Source organism: Rhinatrema bivittatum, chromosome 3 (assembly GCF_901001135.1).
Source record: "Rhinatrema bivittatum chromosome 3, aRhiBiv1.1, whole genome shotgun sequence".
Lineage (NCBI taxonomy): Eukaryota > Metazoa > Chordata > Amphibia > Gymnophiona > Rhinatrematidae > Rhinatrema > Rhinatrema bivittatum.
The window spans coordinates 405,137,022-405,163,541 of NC_042617.1; the positions used below are offsets into that span (position 1 = coordinate 405,137,022).

The 26,520-nt window shown below is 46.0% G+C and overlaps 1 protein-coding gene across 6 annotated transcripts in view; it reads right to left on the reverse strand.

The window, feature by feature from the left end:
• PHF3 (PHD finger protein 3) overlaps positions 1-26,520 on the reverse strand; it is a 348,354-nt gene that overhangs the window by 183,921 nt on the left and 137,913 nt on the right. For all 6 annotated transcript variants that reach the window (XM_029595668.1, XM_029595666.1, XM_029595667.1 and 3 more), the window contains one exon: positions 17,556-19,323. In XM_029595668.1, the coding sequence (XP_029451528.1) occupies positions 17,556-19,323 (1,768 nt within the window). The remainder of the gene's footprint in view (positions 1-17,555; positions 19,324-26,520) is intronic.

Here is a 26,520-nt window from a genome sequence, read left to right on the forward strand (position 1 = left end):
AAGGAATGCTGAAAGAGAAAATGAAGGGACATTTGTGAGTCAATGTCCCTGTCCCTATCAGCGCGGGCCCTTACGGGAGACCGGCACCCATGGACACGGCCAAGGAAGGTGAGCGGGGGCTGGGGGAAAGTTTGCCCGTGAAATTTCACAGGCAAACTTTACCGCCTACCCTCTAACGCAGGGGTAAGGGTAGGCGGTAATTTAGCAGGTTAAAGATGCGGCTAAACAACTGCAGGTTAAAAAGGCGATAGTCGGGGCGCACATTACTGTATGGGAGGGAATAGCTAATCGGATCGTTTACATATCATATACATTCCGCGGGCGGAAAGGGTTACCCGTTTATTTAAAGAAGCGGTAAGGATGGGTTAAAAGGGATAGTGAATCGCGGGTTGGACTTGCGCAGCCAAATTGCGGGTACAAAGCGGGTTAGAAACAGGGTAATCGCGGCTGCGCTTTACTCTATCGGCCTGTTAGATTGTAAGTCCTCTGGGGATAGGGAAATACCTACAGTACCTGAATGTAATCCACTTTGATGTGCTGAAAAAAGTGTGAAAAGTGGAATATAAATCTAAATAAAAATAAAATAAAAATAAACCCACCTGCCTTGGCCAGGAGGATGCCATCAGGATCATGGCCCTCCCCAGTCCTCTCGCAGTTTTGTCAGAGTCCACGAGAGGAGCGGGATAGGGGGGTGTACATGTACATAAGACTCTGTCCCCAGGGAAGGGAGAAGGCGTCGCAGGCCAGATGGTCCTTCCCCGGAATCAGGGAGCAGAATATGCTCACCTTGTGATTGTGGGGAGAGGCGAACAAGTCCATGTCCGGCATACCCCAGCGATGGAACAAGTCACCTGCCACCGCAAGGTTCCGGGACCACTCGCGTGGCTGGAAGGACCAGCTGAGGGGGTCTGCCAGTGTGTTCAGGTGACCCGGCAGGTAGGTGGGCCCTAGATACATCCTTCTGGAAATGGCCCAATCTCAGACCTGCATTGCCTCCTGGCAGAGGAGGAAGGTGCCCGTGCCGCCCTGCTTGTTGATGTACCACATCGCCACCTGGTTGTCTGTTCTGATGAGGACAACCTTGGGCCCACAAGGCGTACCGGATCGCACGAAGCTCCAGGAAGTTTATCTGGCAGAGGGCTTCGGCCGCAGCCCAAACACCGTGGGGTATGCAGGCCACCTGTGTGGGACCCCCACCTCTGAGGTGAGGCATCAGTGGTGAGGGTCATCTGGGGCAGCGCGGGCTGAAATGGGAGCCCGGTTTCCAAATTGGGAAGGGTTTCCCACCAGATCAGGGAGAGGCGGAGAGGGTCCGTGACCGTAACCAGCGCCTCCAGATCCTGGGATGCCTGCCGCCACTGGGACCGCAAGACCCTCTGAGGGTTCCTCATGCGGAGGCAGGACAAGGGGGTCATGGTGACCAAGGCCGTCATGTGGCCGAGCAGTAGACGGGCCGGCATCCTCTTTTTGTTACGAACGAGGGCAGCCAACGAGGAGAGGGTAACTGCCCGGTCCTTGGGCAGGAAAGCCTTTGCTTGTGCCGTGTCGAAACTGGCGCCAATAAAATCTAGCCGTGGAGACAGACAGAGATGTGACTTTTGGAAGCTGATGACAAATCCTAATGTCTGCAAGGTCTGAACCGTCCAGGCCAGTGCGTTCAAGGCCCCGGAGTGGGAGTCGTTCCAGATCAGCCAGTCATCCAGGTATGGAAAGACAGACCGAACAATGCCTGAGGTAGGCAGCCACCACCGCCAAGCATTTGGTGAAGACGCGTGGGGCTGATGCCAGCCCAAAGGGCAGCACTTTGTACTGAAAATGTGCCGTCCCCACCAGAAAGCGGAGGTACTTCCTGTGGTTGGGGACAATTGCAATATGAGCATAAACCTCTTTTAAGTCAAGGGAGCAAAGCCAGTCTCCTCTTCAGAGGAGCGGAATATCAGCGGGTCCAGAGAGACCATTTCTCTTACGAGAAACCTATTTAATGCCCTGAGTTCGAGAATGGGGCTCAAGCCGCCGTTCCTGTTCGGAATGAGGAAGTACCTTGAGTAGAAGCCGTGGCCCCACTGCTTGCGGGAAACCGGTTCTACTGTGCACGTCCTCCATCGGAGGGAGCCCGGCACAGAAAAAACCTTTGTCAAAGTTTCTAGAAGCTTTGACCAGCACACTGAGCATGCCCAGCCTGCTGCTATCCATGCATCCATGCGAGGTCCCCATTCAGTCTTGTAACACAGAAGAAAAACGTGAGCGAAAAAATAAAACAAAACAGAGGGAGAATCTAACTCCATGTGGAGGCAGGCGGGATTCCTGAGGACTAACATCCTGCTTTCTTAGGAGAACACCTATTACAGATAAGTAACTGCATTTTCTCCTAGGACAAGTAGGATGGTAGTCCTCACATGTGGGTGAATACCAAGCTCCAGACCGTCCGAATTAACAGAAGAGACCAATAGCAATCAAACAAGGTGCCAATGGGCACACAACTGCGACACTGTAGGTCAGCAGAGGACTGTCTGGTTCCCACAGAAGCAAGAACATAAAGAGTTGGTTTCAGGTCTGGAATAGGTTGCACAAAACGGATTAACCAAAGGCACTGTCCTGATGCCCGTCCTTGTCTAAGCAGTAGTGAGCCACAAATGTATGAAAGGAACCTCCATGTTGTAGCCTGGCAGATTTCGATGGGGACTGCATGCAAATGGACCACTGATGTCTCCATAGCCCACAACACAGTGAGCCTTTACTCTGCCGGCTAACGGGAGACCTGCCTGTGCATAGCAAAAGGCAAAGCAATCCGCCAGCCAGTTCGACAAAGTCTGTTTACCCACTGCTACTCCCAGATGGTTGGGATCAAAGGATATGAAGAGCTGGGTGGACTGCCTGTGGCTGGCTGTGCAAACTAGGTAGAAAGCTAAGGCCCGTTTGCAGTCCCAGGCATGAAGCGCCCAATCTCCCAGGTGGGAATGAGGCCTCAGAAAGGAGGTGGGTAAAACAATGGACTGATTGAGATGGAAGTCAATCACTACCTTGGGCAGAAACTTAGGATGCGTACGTAAGACTACACAATCATGGAAGAACCTCGTGTATGGGGGGTACATCACCAGAGCTTGAAGCTCACTGACCCTGCGTGCCAAAGTAATCACCACCAGGAATATGACTTTCGAGGTGAGGAATTTCAGAATGCAGGATTGTAGTGGCTCAAAGGGAGAGTGCAAGAGCCGTATCAGGCCAACATTGAGATCCCAGGACGCAACAGGAGGCCAAAGAGGGGGCATCAGCTGGAGGAGGCACCGCATAAAACAGCCAACTAAAGGCTGCACCGAGACAGGCATGCCAGCAACACCTTGATGGTATGCACTGACAGTGCTAAGGTGGACCTGACTGAGCTGGTTTGAAGCCCAGATTCGGAGAGGTGCCACAGATAGTCCAACAGCCAAGGGAGGGGACATGAGAAGGGATCCAAGTCATGCCCCGTACACCAGATGGAAAACCTTTTCCACTTCAAACTGTAGGACTTCCTGGTGGAAGGCTTCCGAGACGCCACCAGTACCTGGGAGACAAAGTCAAAGAGCGCCAGGAGCTGAAGAACTACGCGCTCAACATCCAAGCCGTCAGTGCCAATGCCCGGAGGTTCGGATGGTGCAGGGTGCCCTGATTCTGGGAGTTTAGGTCGGGCGCCGTCCCCAGCCGGGTAAGGGTCCGCACTGATAGGTCCTGCAGGACCTATCAGTGTTGGGGCCAAAAGGGTGCCACAAGTATCATGGTCCCTCTGAAGTTTCAAAGTCTTCAAGAGTGGTAGAGGAGGGTAGGCATAGATCAGGCTCCTCCCCAGTGGAGGGAGAAGGCATCACAGGCCGGATGCCCGCACCCTGACCACAGGGAGCAGAACTTGCTCACTTTGTGGTTGTGAGGGGAGGCGAGAAGTTCCACATCCGGTGTGCCCCACTGGTGAAACAGTTTGCCTGCTACCTCCGCATTGAGGGACCACTTGTGGGGCTAGAAGGAGCGGTTTAAGCAGTCCACCAGCTCATTCAGATGCCCCAGCAGGTACGTGGCTGGAGTACTTCCAGCATCTTATGTTGCGCATCTTCCTCTGTGAGTAGCTGAAAGGAAATGGCTTCAGCCATAGCCCTAACAAACCCCGCAAAGGACAGGTCCTCAGGGGGTGACCGGCGCTGCTCCTCCGGTGGGGAGGGCTCCGAGAGGGGGCCATCCAACTAATCAAAGGACGACTCCGTGGAATCATCACCCCAAGGGTCGTTGGGCCCTTCCTCTTAAGACCTTCAACTTCAAGTTCTATAACACAACCAGCTCATTCGTTGTAAATATTTAAAATGCTATTAATCTTTTCTTTTTCCTTCTTCTCCCAGTTTAAGCATCCCTGTTTTTTGTAACTGCTTTCTTCCGCACTACAGTTCCAGTTTGTTTTTTCTTTCTATGCATCACTGTTTTAATGTAAACCAGCATGATGTGATTTTATCATGAATGCCGGTATATAAAAACCTTAAATAAAATAAAGACCAGTGTGGCATGGACGAGGTCCATGAGGGGGATCCGCCCTGGGCACCAATGGCTTCAGAGGCCTCGAGGACACCTCGGGAATCGACGGTTCCCCCAGTGTTAAAGAGACCAGAAGCCACGGGAGGCTGGAAGGACCCGGCAAAGGCTCGGGGAACATGGTACCGGCCGTATCTTCCTCCTCGGAGGACTCAGGAATCAGGATTCCTCCGGTGGAGGGCATCGGTGGCCAATGGGGAACCAAAGGCCTTCAGGCACCGGTTGCGTCAGAAGGGCCCCTAAAAGGACATCCAAACGCTCAAGCAGAGGCTTGGGCACTGGTATGGGGGCCGGTGGCACCAGCAGCTCAACACTCTGAAGCGCTTTGAGTACCGAAGACTTCTCCCTGTGGTCCAGCACCTCCTGAAAGTCTGGGTTGGCCAGGACTGAGGGAGGGGGAGGTGTCACCGGCTCTTCTTCGGGTCCCTGAAGTGCCACGCTGCCCGGCACCAATATCAGTGAGGAACGCCTGGGACTACCGGGGGGATTCAGAAGATGGGACCTCCGATGGCCGGTTTTGCTTCAGTGTCGGCCCAGCACCCGCCGGTGCCACACCAGAACTGTAGATATGTGCAGAACAGCAACTGGTGGCTATGTTTTTGGGACCTCCCTCGGTGCTCAGCCCAGTCTTTCCCCAGCGCTGAGGAAGCGGAGGATCCCGATGTCCGGGAGAGCAGTGAAATTGAGGATGTATCACCATTCCCGCGATCCTTCAATGTACTAGCGAGAGGAATAGCGAGGGGGAGCATGCCGAGGCTCCCCACAACCTCTCAGGGTTGATGGCTCCGACACAGGGGTAGAAGGAGCAGATTCTGGGGCCCAAAAAAGTTTCTCCATCTTATCAAGGCACACCCGATGGCCTTTGGGGGTTATCTGGTCACACGGACAACACCCACTGACGTCGTGCGAGGCCCCCAGGCAGAGGATGCAAACCTCATGTGGATCCATGATGGACATTGTCCATGGGGCACTGGGGCACCGACAAAAACCAGTCAACACCATGAAAAAACACCCGGTATGTGATCGATGACTGGCAGTCACTGTGAGGCGAGGGTTGGGAATAGACCAGAAACAGTGAAAAATTTCAGCAAAAACCTACCAGACCAAGGAGGCACCGACCGCGAAGGGGGACCTAGAGAAGGAGACGGGAAAACCCCGATATTTGTCGAGAAAACTAAAAAATTTTTGAGAGTTCCACAAACCGCAAGGCAAATGCACTGTGGGAAAGAAGAGACTGAAGGAGGACCTCGCAGATAGCAGCGGGCCAGGCATGCTCAGTGTGCTGGTCAAAGCTTCTAGAAACATTGACAAAAGTTTTCCGTGCCAGGCTCCATCCGATGTCCCCCACATGTGAGGACTACCATCCTGCTTGCCTTAGGAGAATGTGATTTCTTGGTCAATTTCTTGCACACCAAAGGTCCTGCCAGGTCATCTTACTGGCCACCCCATAGAGATACCTGTTGGGTTCCAGAACAGCACATTATTGATACCCTTGATGCACCCATAACAACTTCACCAGGCAGGCAATACATTTCTTCAAAAGCCAGTTTGTCACGCATTGATGGAACATGGAAAAATCTCTAAGTGATTTTTTGTGAAATCTGCAGTTTAAGCGATTCTTATATGTATCTTTCCTTTTCTTGTTTTGTTCTTAAATAAAAACTTGGAAACCTGTGGCTGGTACCTTCTCTATCTGGAGTGGTCCCTAGGCAATGGGGTTATCAATTTTGCTGAATTGGCAGTGGCTCTACAACCACTGACCAATGCAAGGTAAATAGTCAGCATACAAAGTTTTGCACTGATTCTGATGATTAATTTATGAAAATATGTCTAAAAACAAATGCCAAAAGCTAAAACTGTAAGCACAGTAAACTGAGCTGCATTGGAAAATTTCACATCTCTAGTTCATTTGCATGTTTCAGTTAGGTGCCAAAGATCTTTTTGTTTTTTTGTTTGTTTTTTTAACATAGTGAATTCACACATGCAAATGATGCTTGCCTTTGGGACTATAATTCTGACCAAAACAAGGCTGGGTGCAAGATGAAACAGGGTGACTTTTGTAGCAAAAAAAGATGCTCTTTCAATGACATTGGAAAGAAAAGAATTAAGAACTACACAGTAGAGATATCTGCACCCAAATAAAGGTGAAAATTTGCATAAAAAGGTGACCATGTCTTTATTTAACTGTATCTTTCCTTCCAGTTGGCTGCAAAGCCTCCTAGTGCAAATCCTAGATGTACGTCATGGCCCGAGACTACTGATCCAGTTATGGCCTGAATCGAATTATACATCAGGAGCAATGAGGAGTCAAAGTAGGCTATAAATTTATTTTGTAAAATTTCTCACATCATTTGCTGACCCATCAAAAGGGTAGCAAGCCCATGTTAGGTTCCAAACATTGCATAGGGACTTAGCACCAGAGTTTATGATAATTCACAAAATTTCAGGCCCCTAACAGAGATTGTTTGGCTTCAGTGCCTGGACAAAGTGGCCATTTTGTGTTGTGCGGAACACAGTACTCTAAGAGTGACCTTCATTCAGCTGCCTCTAGCTCTTGAACTAAGATCTGGCTGAAAAATGTTTCATAATTTTGTTTGAGGCCCTAGCAAACCTCCACACAAAATTTTATTCAATTTGAAGGAGGTCGTACATGGATGATTTTCTAAATTGGTCCACTTGACATGGAATGTCCCAGGAGCCAATAGTTTACATAAAATCTCAGCTTTCCCACAACAGGTAGGTCACTCAAGATGGAGACTTACATACTGGCTATGCATTCTGGATTCAATCAAAAATTCATCTCTAGCCTTAACTGGGTTGCTATGTGAGGCATTGAGCTTCTGTGATGATATGGACAAGGCTTCAAGGGCTGTTACTGACTGAGGCGGGTGGAGGGAAACATTTAGTATGTAAGAACTGTCTTCTCTGTTGCCCTTTCTGGTACCTCCTTATAGTGGGAGGGTAGATCAGAGTTGGCAGCAGAAAGCACTGAATAGTGGTCTTTAAACAGATCCATCACTTCCTTAACTGCATCTCCAAAGAGATTCTCTTTACTACATGGCATATCTGCTAGCCTATCCTGGATATCTTTGCTGAGGCCCAACACCATGACAGCCTGCCAGTAGACACGAGGAGTTTCTTTTATTTCGAAAACATAGGTCAAATGGACCAGATGCTTCCCACATTCATCATTGTTCAGTAGATGACCAAACTCTTCCAGTTTCTCTGATGAAAGGAACTTCTAGTAAATAATTCAAGTACTCAACCAAGAAGATTTAGTAAAAATTATAGGGGAGCAGAGTACAGCATGTTCAAAGAACATTCTCCTGTAAAGATCCAAAGTCTGACTCACCAGGAGGTGTCAAGAAATGAGCATTGGAACTTTTGGCCCTTTTCAGGGAGGATTTAGCTACCACAGATTGGTATTACATCTGGATCCTGTTAAATACTGGAGCTATTTGGATATGTACATGGTGTTTTTTATTTAGACTTTTATATTACACTTTTCAGCAATTCAAAGTGTACATGAAAGCAGATTACATTCAGGTACTATAGGTATATTTCCCTATCCCCATAGGGCTTACAATCTAATTTTGTACCTGAGGCAATGGAATCCACTTTCTTTGCCATAGAAAGCACAGAGTGTGCTTTCTACACATCCTGAAGGACATGGTGGATGGATCTGTCACAGACCCCTTGGACAGTGCTCAACTGCTCAATGCCATGGCATGTGTCTCAAGGATGGTCTCACCTGGCACCAAAGGAAGTGCTGAAATACTCTGTGCCAAAATTTTAACCAAAGTGCCACAAGAACGCCTCAAGCATCCTCAATTATCCTCTTGTCCAGTTCTCTCTCAAATATTGCTGAAGCTATTAATCACGTAGCCTCAGGAGAGGTCTTGTCTTCCTGAGTAATCAGAAGAGAAGTACAGAGGGAAAGTCACCTCAACAGACTCTCAGTCTGGCAGGCTGAGTTCATCTCCTAAAACTGCCACTTGGGAGGATATACAGCAGCTATCTCTCTGCTCTCAGATGTCTACACCAAAGGGGACTACTGTCAATGCTTTGGTTCCTTCACATAATACTTGGTGCTAAGTCTCCTGAGTTCCAAGCCTAAATCCAAGGAACACGTCTTAGTTGCCAAGTTGTAAAAAAAAAAAAAAGAAAGAACGACTGTGTTTCAATATTAGTGCAAAGAAGGGAGTGAGGTTCCTTCAGTGCCGATGTATTACCAGTAGCTAGTGTAGCTCTGATCTTTTGATGTTGAATTAGACTTTTCTTGGAAGTGAAAATGTTCTGAAATTTCAATATTCAAAGACCGAAGGCTCTCAATGACATTTTGGGAGCACATTATGTTTTAACCCCAGAGAATGGATGAAGACTTTATGTTAGTTGATTATGGATACCTTGAAGACATGCCAGGAGCAGTGACTGAAGCCATTGACCTTCTTTCAGGGGTATGGTGAGAGGAACAGTGGAGCAAAAATCAAACAAAAATAATTTTCTCTATTAACAGAGCTGACTTAGCTACAGCAAAAGCTGCACCAAAGAAAAAAAAAGAATCATGACTGTGAAGAAAAACAGATCTAGTGGGACCCCACTTGGATGCATGATGTGGTACATACTGAGCATGCTCAATCGAGGTACTGGTGGCTTTGGCGTGGGTTTTCTGTGCCAGGTTCCATCCAAAGTTGTCGCCATGTATGGGGACTGACTTTCTGCTGTCTTCTGAGAACACCTGTTACAGGTAAGCAACTCTGCTTTTGTTGCTGCAGTAGAATTTATTTTCACTTACTACAACTACAATTTGATCTGCTTTAAGGAAGCTCGAAGACTGGTCGAAGTTATGGCAGCTGAGATTCAATGCCAAGAAGTGCAGAGTCATGCAAATGGGCTGTGGAAATCCGAAAGAATTGTATTTGATGGGGGGTGAAGGGCTGATGTGCATGGAGCAGGAGAGAGACCTGGGGGTGATAGTGTCTAACCATCTGAAGTTGGCGAAACAGTGCGACAAGGCGATAGCTAAAGCCAGAAGAATGCTGGGCTGCATAGAGAGAAGAATTTTGAGTAAGAAAAGGGAAGTAATTATCCCCTTGTACAGGTCCTTGGTGAGGCCTCACCTGGAGTACTGTGCTCAGTTCTGGAGACCATATCTCCGAAGGGACAGAGACAGGATGGAAGCGGTCCAGAGAAGGGTGACCAAAAAGGTGGTCTTCATCGAACGACTTATGAGGAGAGACTGAAAAATGTAAATATGTATACCCTGGAGGAAAGGAGGAGCAGGGGTGATATGATACAGACGTTCAGATACTTGAAAGGTTTTAATGATCCAAAATCAACGACAAACCTTTTCTGTTGGGAAAAAAAATCAGCAGAACCAGGGGTCACAATTTAAAACTCCAGAGAGGAAGACTCAGAACCAATGTCAGGAAGTATTTCTTCATGGAGAGGGTGGTGGATGCCTAGAATGCCCTTCCAGAGGAAGTGATGAAGACCAAAACTGTGAAGGATTTCAAAGGGGCGTGGGATAAACACTGTGGATCCATAAAGCCGGAAGGATGGGAATGAATAGAAGAGATATGGGGGTAGCTTGCGGGAATGACGGCTACTACCTGGTGATTAATACCCTTATTCAATAAACATTCACACGGTTAATGAGACTCCAACATTGCTCTATGCTTCAACAGCAAGAGGAAATGTGGAAAAGAGGATTTGCATTCAGGAAACAACCAACACTGCTCTATGCTTCAACAACCAACATTGCTCTATGCTTCAACGGCAAGAGGAAAAGAGGATTTCATTCAAGCAACAACCAACAAGGTAGCACAGTCTGGGTAAACAAATAAGTGTGGGAGTAGCTTGCTTGTTGCGGCGGTTACTACCCCAAACCAATTAAGCCTGATACTTCACTTTCAATGCATATCCAGCGTAAATCTCTGCTTCAACGGCGGGGGGGAATAAAGATAAGAGGATTTACATTCAGACAACAACCAACAAGGACTGAATTGCAGAGTCTGGGTAAACAAATAAGCTTGGGAGTAGCTTGCTTATTGTGGCGGTTACTACCCCTAACAAATTAAGCCTGATACTTTACTTTGAATGCATATCCAGTGCAACTCACTGCTTCAACAGCAGGGGGAATGAAGAAATAGGATTTACATCAGGCCAACATGTAACAAGGCACTGATCTGAGCAGTATGAGTATACAAACATCGGGGTAACTTGCTCGATTTGACGGTTACTACCCTCAAACATTAAGCCTTATACTTCACTTATGATACAGCTCCAACACTGCTCTCTGCAACAATGGCGGGGGTGAAATGAAATTAGAATCAAAAAGCTACCAATAAGGGCCCTGAACTCAGCGGCCGGAGTAACAGATAAGTATGAGAAAATAAGTGTGAAAGCTTGCTGGGCAGAATGGATGGGTCTATTGGTCGTCTTCTGCCGTTATTTCTATGTTTTTCCTGAAATTTAACCAATTTTCTGGAAGAGTATCTCTTGGGCCATGATCCAACTTAGACGCTTGTGAAGTGTGCCCCCTGTCAGACTTCTGATGATCCCTTTCCCTCACAGCAGAAGCTACAGTTGAGCTTATCAAGGTTCCTTTTAACAGATATACTATAGGAGCCTAAGGAACTTGTCAGAGAAAAAATATTTTCTGACTAAGCTTATTTTACCCTGCTTCCAAGGCAAAGGGTATCCATACAAGCAGAGTACCTGAATGCAATCCACTTTTAAGTGCTGAAAAGCCAAATATAGATAAAATAAAATAAATAACTAAACAGAGGAGGGGGCGCTCTCGCGCGGAATCCAAGATGGCCGCCTAACGCTGAGCTCCGGGAGAACTCGCTTATTATTGAAGGGAATTTTGCATTTTTGGCCATCCTTTTTGCACCGTGGACCCCAAGATATTCTTATTAACAATGTCTACGGTGAAACCAGGTAAAATTGAAGCGGCATTCGCTGCCGGGGTTGGCACGAAACGAGCTAAATCTGACCCACTCTCGCCCGACAAGGCCGTTCCTCCTAAGCAAATGGCGTCGGCGGATCTGGTTTTGCAAGAGCTTAAAACTTTAAAAACCATGCTCCAAACTAACACCGACAACACCCTTGCTATCCGAGCAGACTTACAAACTCTTACTGGCAGGTTTGATCAGCTTACTCACCGCCTGGATGATACTGAAACTCAGGTTTCCTCATTACTAGTCGCTACTGCGTCACTCCCTAAAATGGAGAAGGAGCTGGAGACACTACGCCGCGATTTCGAAGACCTTTCCAACCGCAATAGGAGGAATAATATCCGTCTCTTGGGGATTCCTGAAGGTATGGAAGGCACGGATATTTTTTCTTTTCTCTCCCATTTAATTCCTGAGGTCCTCCAACTTACTTTTAATCCCCCACTGGAAATTGAGCGGGCGCACCGCGTCCCATCACGTCCTTTGAAGTCATCCAACTTCCCTCGACCCATTATATTTAAACTTTTGCGCTATCCGCAAGTCCTACAGATTTTCTCTGCGGCTAAAGCTAAGTCTCCTCTCCAGCTCCAAGGGTCTCAGATTTTATTTGTGCCGGATCTGGCGAAAACTACTGCGGCCAAGCGCAAAGCGTTTTTGATGATGAGACCCCGTCTTCATGCTCTTGGAGCTAAATTTGGACTTCTATATCCGGCCATGATGCGGGTCACTCACAACAATGCCACGCGGCTTTTTCACGCTCCGGATGACCTGGGTGTCTATTTACAGTCCGTTGAAGGTCTACATGATATGGTAACCTGATTACCTTTTGGTTTAAACCTCAGGTTTTTGTACCTCTCTTTCAATGCATTCCCGTGGACGTACCTTCTTTTCTCCCCGTGAAGCTCTAGGCGGCCCTTGGCCCCCCTTGAGGCCCCACTATTGCTCTGAGCGATAGGCACCGAGTGTTAGTGTCTATCTTGTGCTCTTTTTTTGCACCTTTTGTCTGTATGTTGACTACTAATGTTTGGACATTGAATTTTTTCCCCTTTTTTACGGTTATTTTTTATTTCTCTTATTCTACCCTTGCACATCCTTGGACTTCAACAGACCATTGGTCCCCAAGCTGCTACTTAGGCAGTTTCATTTTTCTAGACAATTATCCCTGGAAACGATGGCGACCACCATAGACTCCATCACGCTGGTCTCGCTTAATGTCAATGGGTTCACCCACCCGATCAAGCGCAGGAAAATATTGACCTATCTACAAACGCTTAACACGGACATTGCCTTACTCCAGGAAACTCATCTAACGACTGCTGAATCCCTCAAACTTAAACAACAGTGGGTTGGCCAGGTTTTTTTTCAGTCCGGCTCACAAGAAGAAACGGGGCACGGCAATCCTAATCCACAAACGCTTGGATGTTTCAGTTCTGCATCAGGACACAGATCTAGAGGGACGGTGGAACATCATACAACTCACACTACAGAACAGCTCCTATACCGTTTTTAATCTTTATGCTCCGAATGCGGATGACCCCGAGTTTTTCCATGCTGCTTTTGCTAAATTACTGTCCCTGGAACCTTACCCACTTATTATTGGTGGAGATTTTAACCAACCGCTAGACCCTCTCCTGGACAAGAAGACAGAGGTCCGATACACAACGTCCAAAGCCACTACAGCTCTTATCTCTCTTATCTCTCGACTTGGCCTCGTTGATCCATGGCGCCTCATGCATCCCACGGATAAGGACTTCACATTCTACTCTGCTCCACACTCCTCCTACTCTAGACTGGACTACTTTCTCACTTCCCGCTCCCTTCTACCACAACTCATCCATACTACTATATGCTCCATCCTGGTTTCGGACCACGCTGCGGTTGTTTTTCAGCTTCGACTGGCCTCCCCAATCCGTTTGGACAAACAATGGCGATTCAATGCATCTCTTCTTTCGGACTCTGACTTTCAAACCTTCTTCATTGAAAAGACTTCCCAATACTTTACTCACAATTCTGCTACTGCACCTTCCTCTGCTATATTGTGGGAAGCCTATAAGGCTACTATCCTGGGTGACGTCATCAGTTACTCTGCTTACAAGAATCGTACTCACAGACAAGAGCTTCAACAATTACAAACCGCCATTGAACGCTTGGAGCGTCTGCATCTCCAATCTCCCACAGCTCAGACTTTAACTCAGCTCTTGAAAGTGCGTTATGACTATAACAAGCAACTCAGTACGCAGGTACGCCTGCATCTCTTCCACTCTAAGACGCGGTATTACGCGGAGAATAACAAATGTGGACGTCTGTTAGCTTCTTACCTCAAGAAAAAGTCAGAGCGGTCACGCGTCGCTAAGATCGTCACCAACACTGGCAATACAGTCACTACTGATAAGGAGATATTACAATCTTTTCGAGACTTTTATGCTCAGCTTTATAAATCTGACACAACTCCTTCTCAGGCAGCTTTTGACTCCTTCTTTGCCTCTTTGGATCATCCTCACCTCACGGACATCCAGCGTCAGCATTTGGACTTACCAATTACCCACGAAGAAATATCTGCTGCCATCATGTCTTTACCTCTGAGCAAAGCCCCCGGCCCGGATGGCTTTACTACTGACTTTTATCATGCTTTCAAAAAGACCCTCTCTCCGCACCTTTTAAATTTTTACTCCTCTCTTTCTTCTGTGAGCGCTGTCTCTTCCAACTTCACAGACGCAAGGGTGGTGGTAATTCCAAAGCCAGGTCGAGATCCTTCTTTTCCAGCCAACTACCGGCCCATTTCACTCCTCAATGTGGACTACAAAATTTTTACGAAAATACTTGCTACCCGCCTCTCTAAAGTCCTTGGCTCCCTCATTCATGTCGATCAGTCGGGGTTCCTCAAGAACAGACTCATAGCTAACACCACCCGGATGTTTCTCCACATCCAAGATTCGTTATTACAATACCCACGAACCAGCCATTGCAGTCTCGCTCGACGCGGAAAAGGCATTCGATCGCATCGAATGGCCTTTTCTTTTTGAAACCATGTCGAGGTTCGGCTTTGGCGATATATTTACTAAATGGATTCGCTTAATTTACAGCTCCCCCATTGCCTCCCTTTTTGTCAACAATCAGGTTTCCCCGCCCTTCTCCCTGCACAGAGGCACCCGTCAAGGATGTCCCATTTCTCCCCTTTTATTTGACCTGGCTCTGGAACCATTACTTCTCGCTGTTCGACAGTCTTCTGTGATTTCAGGTGTAACTATTGGCGCGGAGGAATACAAGCTCTCTGCATATGCGGACGACGTCTTGCTCTTTTTGACTTGCCCTGAACAATCCTTAACTCAATTGTTCTCGCTAATTGAATTCTACTCCACTATGTCTGGTTATAAAGTGAATTGGAGTAAAACTGAATTCCTACCTCTGAATGACTTCTCTCACACTCTGGACTTTTCTTCCTTTCCCATACAAAAAGCGAAATCCGGTTTGCAATATTTGGGCATCCGGTTTTATTCGGATCCTCAACACACTTTGCTTATGTGTGAACAGTCCACTCTGCAACACATTAAGGAGATCACTCTCCGTTGGTCTCCCCTGCACTTATCCTGGTGGGGCAGATTAGACACTATTAAAATGACCCTTACCCCGCAAATCACCTTTAAGCTAGCTATGCTCCCCATCTTCTTTTCCCCTGATTTTTACAAGCACCTTGACCGGGCTTTACTCAAATTTCTTTGGAAGGATAAGGTCCCCAGAATCGCACTACGTAAACTGAAAGCCTCAAAGGCTAATGGTGGTGTCAACTTTCCAGATTTTCGCAGGTACCATATGGCTTTTATCTTACATCAAAGCTCCCACTTCTTTAACTCCGGAGCTCCAGATCCCGACTCACCTCGTTGGCTTAATATTGAACGCCACCTTATATGTCCAACCCCTACCTTGGCGTTCCCCGGAGTGCATTTTTCCTCCCATCATACCCACAATAAGATCTTAAGATCTCTGCATCAAGCTTTACATGAATTTGACCAATTATGCTCTAAGGACCAGCCTACCTGGTTAAACTCTAACTCCCTTCCCATATGGAACACATTCAAGATTCGTGTAGCTGGACGCCCCATAAACTGGCCCATCTGGTATGAGAAAGGCATTTGGTTCCTTTCCTCCATAGTCTCCAATGGTCGTCTGCTTCCCTTTTCCTCTCTGCAGTCTTCATTTCACCTCCCTTCTAGCCAATTTTATGCTTGGCTGCAACTTCGAGACGCCCTCAAGGGCTTGAACCTCCCCACGTTACACTTAGACCAACCACCCTACTTGATTTCCTTTTTTGCTAAGGTTGGCACTCATCGCCATCTAGCCTCCAAACTATACAAATTGATTTGCACCCTCTCCCTCCCCAACCCGGCCCTAGCTCTCCAGCATACGTGGTCTGACGAGCTTGGCATTCACCCCTCCACTGCGGCATGGACCCATATCTGGTCTCACTCAATACGTATCTCCTTATCTACTAGTCTATCTCAGACTTCTTTCTTTATTATGCACAGAGCCCTCTGGACCCCTTGGAAACTCCACAGAGCAGCGCTCCTACCCTCCCACTGTTGTTGGTCATGTCATGGTGTCCAAGCGTCCTTAGAACACATGCTTTTCAACTGCCCATTTGTCTCCACTTTTTGGACACATGTTTGGTCCAGAATATCGTCCATCCTACCTATATCGATGTCCCTGACCTATGATTTGGTAATCCTTAAAGGGGCACACCCAGCGGTCACCCTCCCGCTTCCCCATAGGAAGCTCCTTGATTTCCTCCTACTGGTAGGATTGCACACCATTACCTCTAATTGGAAACGCAGTGACTTCTTGTCAGAAGCATTGTGGTGGAATACTGTCTGTATCTATAGCAAATATGAAAGGGCTATGGCTGTCAAATACAACAGATTGGCCACATGGGATCGAATGTGGAAACCCCTTGACGACTACAACTCCTAATTTGTTCTTGTATTGTCTTATTCACTACCGTCACTAGCACGATGTCACTGTTGAAACACAAGGATGTTGCCCTCCCTTCCTTCTTCCCCTTCTTCTTTCATCCCTGTCTAGTTGTGTTTTCATTTTTGTGCTACCTCTCTTGGTTGAAATCTGGTTTTCGATGTCCTGTTTTCTGGATGGGTTTACTTTTTGAAATGCGAATTGTTAAAAAGTTATAAATCTGTTGATATGTTCCTTTTTCTACTAGCCTGACACACTGTTTATCCATGCCCTCTGTATCTATGTACTTGGCTGTTTGTCGGCAGTATCTGTACTATTTCAATAAAAATATTACAACAAAATAACTAAACAGAGGCTTAAAAATGGCCAAAAAAGCAAAGGATATTATCAAGATAAAGATGGAGGAAATCCAACTAAGGAGGCAAATAGTGAAAGTGTCAAAGTCCCAATGTTGAAGAGATCGCAGACAAAAACAACCTGAGGGGGCACCGCAAGGTGGCATGTACATGGAAAATTCAACAAATGCTCCAAAAAGCCTAGAAAGACTTTTCTAGAACTTTCCCAAGACTGCTTGTGTCAGCAGCATTGGGTGACTTAACCCACTAGTATAGATGATATACCTTGCTTATCCTCAAAGAAAAACATTTTCTAGCTTCATAAAGCAAAGCCATTACAGCATAAAACAAATGTTATTAAATTCATGAAAATATGATTGCATGAAAATCTAGTAAAAGTGTTAATGATTTGTACAGCTGCTAAGAATCAACTCAAAATCAAAATATATTTCTTTTAAAACTGACCATAGGATATTAAAAAATAAAAAAAAAAATAAATAAATAAATAAATTATATATATATATATATATATATCTTTGACCCAGTCTACTCTGCCCTGTTAAAATTACAATATGGAATGGTTAATTTTTCTGAACATTTAATTTAGTTTCAGTAAATTTCAACTGAGCTACTGTATGTTTTCTATGAGACTATAACAATTCTAGAATTATTGGAAATAGTCAAATCTGTGTTAAATAATTATGTGTACTTATGGAAAGCAAAAAAAAAAAATCTATGTACACACCTGTTACCATGGGGTGTTTTGCAAAACCCACAGTGCTTTCCAGAAGCCCACACATTCTTGCTATCACCTGTCAAGTGATGCTCTGAGCTTTCCTTTTTCACTGTAGCTATGTTATCTGGAATGAACAAGGGAGGTTCATCAAGTGAAATGCTTTTGCTGCTTCTTCTCTGACGAGGTTGAAGGTTCTTATCAGGCCTTTTAATTTTTAGTTTCTCATCTTCCTTCAAATTTTCTAAGCCTTGGGGCTCGTTATGCCCTCCCTCTTCTTTGACTTGATTATTTGATTTTGAAGATGTTAGGAACTGATGTTTTTGTAGCTGTTTCTGATTGGAATGTGCCAGATGACCAGATTGAGACTGTCCATGCAATGACACAGAATGGTAGATTTCTTTTGAAGTCCCATGCTGAGTCTCTAATTTATCATCCAAAGGGTGCACAAATGATTTATGAGCTTGAGTTTGTGAAACTTTTTTTAGTGCATGCATTTGCTTCTTTACAACTTTAAGTGGTTGGTCAAATCTTTGAGTCTTCACATCTTTAGTAGCTTGTATTTTCTTTACGTTTGCTAGCGTATTTAAGCAGGGATTTTCATGCTGTTTCATGCTTGCTGAGGTCTGCTTATGTAAAATTTGAACCGTTTTAACACTAACCAAGTTCATTTTAGTCTGTTTCATGTCTTGATTTGAAGTTGATAATTCTAGGCCAGTTGCAACTTGATTTTTCTGAGCCTTACTTTTTTTGGGATTTCTTTTCTTTAGACATTTTGTCAACCTATGACCTTGCCTGCTGTGACTTTCTTTTGTTTTTGAAGTATTGTGGAATTTCTCCTTAACACTGTCTTGATGCAAAGGTGCTTTCTGGTCTTGGCATTCATGAACAGTACTGCTATCGGACACACTCGTTTCTGGTTCATGACCAGTAGCCTGCACACTTTGGGAATCTGTTGTACCAAAGTCCAAATTTTCCAAGAGCTTGCCAGGAAGATCTGTATCTTCATCTTTAGTGTCTAAAAAAGTCTTTGGACCTTCCTTTGACACTTCATTATTATCTGCATCTTCTGTGGGGGTCTCTAAACCTGAATTGCATCCAGTTCCTTTAACTACAGGAACAGGCTGAAGCATAGTATCATTAATGACTTCATTTTGATTCATGTATGAGTTTATCTCTGACAAAACAGCTGTTTCTGCAATCTCACATGCATTTTCCTCAGGGGCCTGTAGTACTTCATTTGTTTTACATCCACTATCTTCTGCTGATTGGGTTTGATGAATAATATCTCCTACTACTTCATTCATTTCTTTTTTAACTATATTGTCATCTTGTGCTTCATTACTTTCACTATCAACAGAAAGCAAAAGTGCAGGCCCAACATCCTGGGATTTTGTAGCAGCTGCAGTTTGACTGTCAAGGGGTTCAGTGGAAGAATGATCATCTGATAAGAGAGAACAACTTCTCAATTCATCAGATATTTCATCCACTTTTCCTTGCATTAAAGTCTGAGATTGATCTTCTGGTTTTATCTCAACCATTGGCAATGCCTGTTCAATCTGCCCAGTTAATCTATTACTACTTTGAATTTCTTTCTCATCTTCTGCTGCAATATCATCTTTCTCCTCTTTAACAGAGTCACTTGGCTTTGGGCATTTGTCTTGTTTTGATTCTTCTTTCTGAACAGATGCTGATTTTGTAGGCGATTTCTTCGTATTTGTTGCAGATGACGTGCTTGAACGTTTAGCAAGAGTGCTTTGCCGCAAGTTTCTAACAGAGTCTATTAAAAAGAAGGAAAAGAAAATCTGTTATACAGGAATTCTTACATATCTACCAGTTTTTTTCACAAAATATTTAATTCTAGTAGAATTGGAGATTTAAGAGTACCACAACAAAAGGTAAGATTTTAAAGCAAGAGCATTTCTACTCTGGATAATATTAAAGTTTGATATAAACAGGATTACAAGCAAAGAAATATCACTGCCATGATTTTTTTCTAATTAAAACATATGCAGTTTTCATGCAGTTAACTTGAAATCATAACATGTGGATATCTAACCTTCCTCACACTCTTTTTAGTTGTGTTCACAGTCACAAATCCGGTGCTTTCATGCAGCAGCCAGTTGTATTGATGGAGTAATGTTTATTATTGTAAAGATATATTATCTTTTCACAGTTTTTATTGTATAATTCACAGTGTGATGCATTTTTGCATGCTTTGAGGTACCTTAGGTGCCGTTTTTAGACTTATTGTAATTAGTACTCTACACAACATGGAGACCTGGACAAGCAATTAATAAATATAAATAAGACAATAGAGATAGTCTGGAAGAAGAAAAAGAGGGAAAAGCAAGTTTGGTATCTGCAAACAGATTTCTCCATAGACAGGATGAATTGATCATGACATATGAGTGCTGTCATCTGACAGTGCCAAATGAACCAATCTCATAGCTGAGCAAAACCACATGCCCAGAGCCAGTGCTTCCCAACCTTTTTTGTTTTGCAGCACACCTAGTACAGGGTTCATTTTGTTGTGGCACACCACCCACCTCCCCTTCTCTTCCCGCACCCCCCATCCCCGTTCCATGGGCATCATTGTCACTTTCTCCCTCCCCTGGCACCATCACCTTCTCCCTTCCCTCTTTCCCCATCATAATCACCCCTCTCCCCTTCCCCTGGCATCATCATCACCTTCCTTCTCCCTCTACCCCTCTCCCCCATCCCCTGGAATTATCATCCCTTTCTTGATCCACCTTCTCACCCCTGGCATCATCACCATCTTCCCTTTCCTTCTACCTCCTTCCCCATCCCCTGGCATCATCATCACATTCCTCTCTCCTGCCACCTCTTCTCACCTCCGGCATCATCATCACCTCCTTCCCTTTCCTCCTCTCTCTAACCGCCTGGTATCATCACCTTCTCTCTCCCCATCTTCTGTACCTCCCCCCTGCTTTCATCATCATCATGCTTTTCCCTCTACCCCTCTCCCCACTCCCTATCACCTTTCTTTTTCCTTAATCTCTCTTCCCCCACTCCTAGGAATCATCACCACCTTCCCTCTCCCACACCTCTTCCCCCACCCCTTGTATCACATCATCTGCCCACTCCATCCCTCTCACATACCTTCTGGCACCTTCTCTCTCCACTTCCTAACCCCTGGAATCATCACCACCTTCCCCTTTCCTTCCACCCCTCTCTCCCATCCCCTGGCATCATCACTTTCCCTCTCCATCACTTCCTCTCCCCATCCCCAGGCATCATCACCTTCCACCACTTCTTCCCTGCACCCACTCGCATCATGAACTTTCCTATCCCTTCACCTCCCATACCCTCCTATCTCCCTCGCCCCTGGCATCATCATTAACTTCTCTCTGCCTCCACCTCTCTCCCTCCACCCCTGCCATCATCATTAACTTCCCCCTCTCTCCATTCCCCCATGCCAATCACCTTCTCTTCCCTTTCTCTCCACCCCCTGGCATCACCTGCCCTCTCCCTCACTTCCTGGCATTATCATCTTCTCTCACTTCCTGGCATCATCATCTTCCCTATCCTTCTAACTCTCCTCCTCACCCCTTTGAAGCATCATCATCTTCCCTCTCCCTCAAATTCTGTGTCCCCCAACTCCTGGCATCATCACCTTACCTTCTCTCTCCCACACCCAGTGGCTCATTCAGCTCTCCCTTTCCCCACCCCACCCCACTCCTTGAACAGCATAAGAATGGGAGCAGGCTTATCCAATGCTGCTTCTTCCTCCTTTGCCAGCTTCCTTCTGCAATCTAAACTGAATGGGGCCAGCAAGTCTCAAGCCTACAGATCTCCGTACAGTTTCCACTGCAGAGAGCCAGCAGAGGGGAAGCAGGAGCAGCTGCCGATAAGCGCTGCTCCTCCGATGTCCTCTGCTGGTGAGAGGACATCCTGCAGGCCCAAAGGAAAAGCCAAGATAAAGCCTGCAGCCACGGCACACTGGTTGGTAAACACTGCCCAAAGCTACTGTCTCTTGATATATTATCCAGACAGTAGTGAAATGTGAAGGTATGCACAGACAAACAAGTTGCAGCTTTACAAATGATTTCAATGTAATCAGCCCTGAGGCGAGGCATCAAAACAGTCATGACTCTCACCCGATGAGCCTTGGCGAAGTCTAATCTATAAGCCAAACATTGCTTAACAATACGAATTACAGTCTACTGGATATCTAGCCAGAGTTCTCTTGGCTACTGCCACTCACAATCTATTGGAGTAAAAGGATACAAATAGTTGAGAAGCTTCACGATGAAGCTGAACCCTTCTGATATAGCACATTAGAGCTCTCTTACAGTGCAAGGCGTAAAGAGCCTTTTCTCCCTTCTAAAATTGCATGCTGCATTTTAAAACCTGAGTTGCTCTGAATCTGCCTCTACCTAGCTCAGAAAGTTTCCTGCATGAAAGCTGAATGCTTTCCTGCTTCAGTTCCCGATCAGTTGCTAAATGGTGCTGAGTCCTGCCCTCTATAAGGGAGAACTCAAAGTCGCCTTGTATTAAAGGCAGGGCCAGCCTGCCCCTTTGAGGGCCCCTTCGTGGGACCATGAGTCTTAATTTGACTAAGAGTATATTCTGTTGTATGGTTTCAAGCTTTAATTGGTTCTCATTTTCTCTCTCTTGGCAAGGAGAAGTTATGATAGAATCCCAAACAGAGGTTGTACTGGGACATGGTAGATATGGGGATTTGTGGATATTGTGATTCCAATAGAGATAGATGGCTGGTTTATCGAGAAAGGAATGGTCAATCTGGTGTAAAATCTTACCAAATGCCGTTCTCTGTAGCTCATGTAAATGCCCTTTCTACTAGAAAGAAGAATGTGGAAATAATCAGAATTTTTTTTACAGCAGAAATTGTATTTATTTATAACTAAGTCATGGCATTTAGATTCAAATGTTTATTAAAAGATCTGTCCTTCTGAATGTGTGTTTGTGAGGTAGAATGGGAGATTAAGAATGAAAGAATTAATATTATATAGATAAAATCTTGTAGTTGAACAGTAACCACTTCAAAAGGAAGAAAAATTAGCAAATACGATAAACTCAGGACCTGAGTTTTTTGGGGTTTTTTTAGATTTAATAATAAAAATAGCATTGTGAGACTCAGAGGTGAAATGTATATGAAGAGGCTGATGAGGAGAAAGCAATATTTCTTAACAAAAAATTGTAGTCAGTGTTCACTGTGGAAGGGCCTGGAGCAGGACCACATTGGCAGTGAAGTACTCCTCAATCGATTTTCAGAACAATGTGCTCATGAGGAGCTAACTAAACTTAAATAGGCCAATGTACAGTGTGCTCGCCTGAGCGCATGACTTTACCGGTGTTAGGACGCACGTTTTGGATGTGTGTCCAAAACCCCTCAAGCAATAAGGGGATTAGCGCATCCAAACAAGTGCGAAGCTAATAGCGTTCCTCACATGTTAATTCATGTTGTTGAGGCCATTAGCTATTACCCATGATGCAAAAAAAGTGCGCCCAACGCACACATTTTTACTCTCAAAAATTAACGCTTACCCCAGAACAGGTATTAACTCTTGAGGAACCCCACTTAATATTTTGGCAAAATTAAGTCAGGGAAACCTAAAAAGGAGTACAGAAAAAAATGATTTAAAAAAAAAAAAAAGTGTCGCCAGCAGTCAGGTTAAGAAAACGGACGCACAAATAGCGAGCACCCATTTTCCTAACCCATGGCTGTGCACAGGTTAGGACAACTTACACGCATACAATTGAGCGTCCGTTTTCCTAACTCGCTGATAGTCACCTTTCCTGTTCGCCCAATGCCGAGGTGGTGCTATGGAAAATTATCCCTAGCACCTTTCTACCTTGGCAGCCCATTTAGTTAAAGTTTGTTTATTGAATAGAAATGATGGTATAATGAGACGTACAATAGCACAATAAAATACATATGCAAACAGCAAGTGTTGCTTACCTGTAACAGGTGTTCTCACAGGACAGCAGGATGTTAGTACTCACATATGGGTGACATCATCAGGATGGAGCCCAATCACAGAAAACTTCTGTCAAAGTTTCCAGAACTTTGACTGACCCCTACTGGGCATGCCCAGCATGGCACTAACCCTGCAGCCAGCAGGGGTCCCCCTTCAGTCTTATTTGATAGCTACAGGCAGTGCCAAAAAAATAAAACAACAAAACGTTATGAACCCAACACCACGGGGCGGCGGGCGGGTTTCGTGAGGACGAATATCCTGTTGTCCTGTGAGAACACCTGTTACAGGTAAGCAACACTTGCTTTCTCACAGGACAACCAGAATGGTAGTCCTCACATTTGGGTGAATACAGAGCTGAGGATGTCCGAACATGCACCAAATGTAACCAACGGCGTGCAACAGGCACAACAACTGGGGTGGAATTTGGTAGAGGGCATCCTGAACCCCACCGGGCAGGTAGAAGGGTGTTGGTACGTCACGTTGGAAATAGGTTACGCAGGACAGATTGGCCAAAGATGGAACCTTGTCTTCCGGCTTTGTCCAAGCAATAGTGGGCTGCGAAAGTGTGGAGAGAACTCCAGGTGGAAGCCCTGCAAATGTCAGGAAGTGGCACCGATCGTAGGTGTGCTACTGAAATTGCCATGGCCCTCACAGTGTGCGCTTTAACACGGTCTTGAAAAGGAATGCCTGTTTGCTGATAGCAAAAAGATATGAAGTCCGCCAACCAGGAGGAGAGAGTCTGCTTACCCACAGGTTGCCCTAATTTGTTGGGATGGAAAGAGATGAATAACTGAGTGCTCTTCCTGTGGGCAACTGTACGGTCTAGGTAGAACGCTAGAGCCCGTTTACAGTCAAGGGTATGTAGAGCCTGTTACCTGGGTTGGAGTGGGACCTGGGAAAGAAGATAGGTAGTATGATGGATTGATTAATGTGAAACTCCGAAACTACCTTAGGCAAAACTTAGGGTGAGTGCGGAGTACCGCCCGGTCCTGCAGGAGTTTAGTGTAAGGCAGATAGGTAACTAGGGCCTGTAACTCACTAACCCTGCGAGCTGAAGTGATAGCCAAAAGGAAAATCACTTTCCATGTAAGATATTTTAGGTCACAGGAGTGAAGAGGTTCGAATGGTGGTTTCATGAGCCGCCCGAGAACCAGATTAAGGTCCCAAGAAGGGGTCGGAGGACATAAAGGTGTCTTGATATGGAGCAAGCCCTTCAGAAAGCGTGTTACGAGGGGTTGTACTGATACAGGGACATCCCCGACACCTTTATGGAAGGCGTCTACCGTATTGACATGCATTCTGATGGAAGATGTCTTTAGACCTGACTGACAGATGCCAGAGATAGTCCAAAAACCTTGGGATTGGACAGGAAAAGGGATCGCGAAGAACACCATGATGTATACCTTTTCCATTTATAGGAATAATACTTTCTTGTGGAAGGCTTCCGTGAAGCAATCAGGACACGAGAAACTGAATCTGAAAGGTTAAGTGGTTGAAGGATTAACCTTTCAACATCCATGCCGTCAGGGACAAGGTCTGAAGATTGGGATGGCGTAGACATCCGTCGTTCTGAGTGATCAGATGTGGGTCCATTCCCAAGGGAATGTGCCTGCGGATGGAGAAATCCTGGAGTATGGGAAACCACACTTGGCGTGGCCAGTGAGGTGCTATCAGGATCATGGTTCCCTTGTCCTGACGAAGCTTCATGAGAGTCTTCGAGAGAAGAGGAAGTGGAGGGAATGCATAAAGCAGACCAGTTGCCCACGAGAGGGAGAATGCATCTCTGGGCTGAGAGCGCTCGCTTCGAATGAGGGAGCAGTAATTGTCCACTTTGTGGTTCTGAGGGGATGCAAAGAGGTCTATTTGGGGATAACCCCATTGCTGGAAGAGGAAGGTCGCTACCGAGGGGTTGAGAGACTACTCGTGCGGTTGGAAGACACGACTCAGTTTGCCAAGACATTGTGCACTCCCGGCAAATAGGTGGCCCTGAGGTACATCGAGTGGGAGAGCACTTCCGCCCAAATCTGCACAGCCTCCTGACACAGAAGGAAGGAGCCTGTGCCTCCCTGTTTGTTGATGTACCACATGGCCACCTGATTGTCCGTCTGGATCAGGATGAGGTGATTTGATAGGGAATCCTGAAAAGCTCTGAGAGCATATCGCATTGCTCGAAGCTCCAGGAAATTTATCTGGTGTTTGGCTTCCTCTGGAGACCAAGATCCTTGTGTCTGTAGATCGTTCACATGAGCTCCCCAGCTGAGGTTGGAAGCATCGGTGGTGAGAATTAGTTGAGGATCAGGTAGATGAAAGGGCAGTCCCTGGAGGAGATTGTTCTGATCTTTCCACCAGGCGAGAGACAGACGGAGTGCATCGGTGATGTGGACAATGGTCGACAGAGGCCGAGTAGCTTGAATCCATTGTAACCTCAGAGACCAATGCATGAGCCTCATGGCCAGGCGGGCCATTGGTGTGACATGGATGGAGGACACCATGTGTCCGAGAAGGACAAGGAATTGCCGAGCTGTTGCTGTATACTGAGACTGCAACTGGTGAGCGAGGGACACGAGGGTTTGCACTCGTTGTTGAGGAGGAAAGGCTTTTGCCTGCAAAGTGTCCAAGTCTGCCGGACTTTTTGGGGATCAAAAAGTACCTGGAATAGAACCCTAGGCCTTGTTGCGAAAGTGGGACGGGTTCTATTGCTTTTAATTGGAGAAGAAGGGAAACCTCCTGCTCCAGAAGGACAGAGTGGTCGGTTACTCTCCACGCTTGTAGAGGTGGTGAGTCCGGTGGAAGAGCAAGAAAGTTTAGGTGGTAACCCTGAGCACTGATTGCTAGCACCCATTGGTTGGTTGTGATTGATTGCCACATGCCGTGAAAGTGGCACAATCTAGCTCCCACTGGTATGCTTGGCATAGGAATCAGGCTGCTGCTCTCCAAGGGAAAGTCAAAAACCTGAAGCAGGCCCCGGCTGGGGAGCTGCTTGTGGCTTTTGCTTCCAGGGCTGGCGAGGC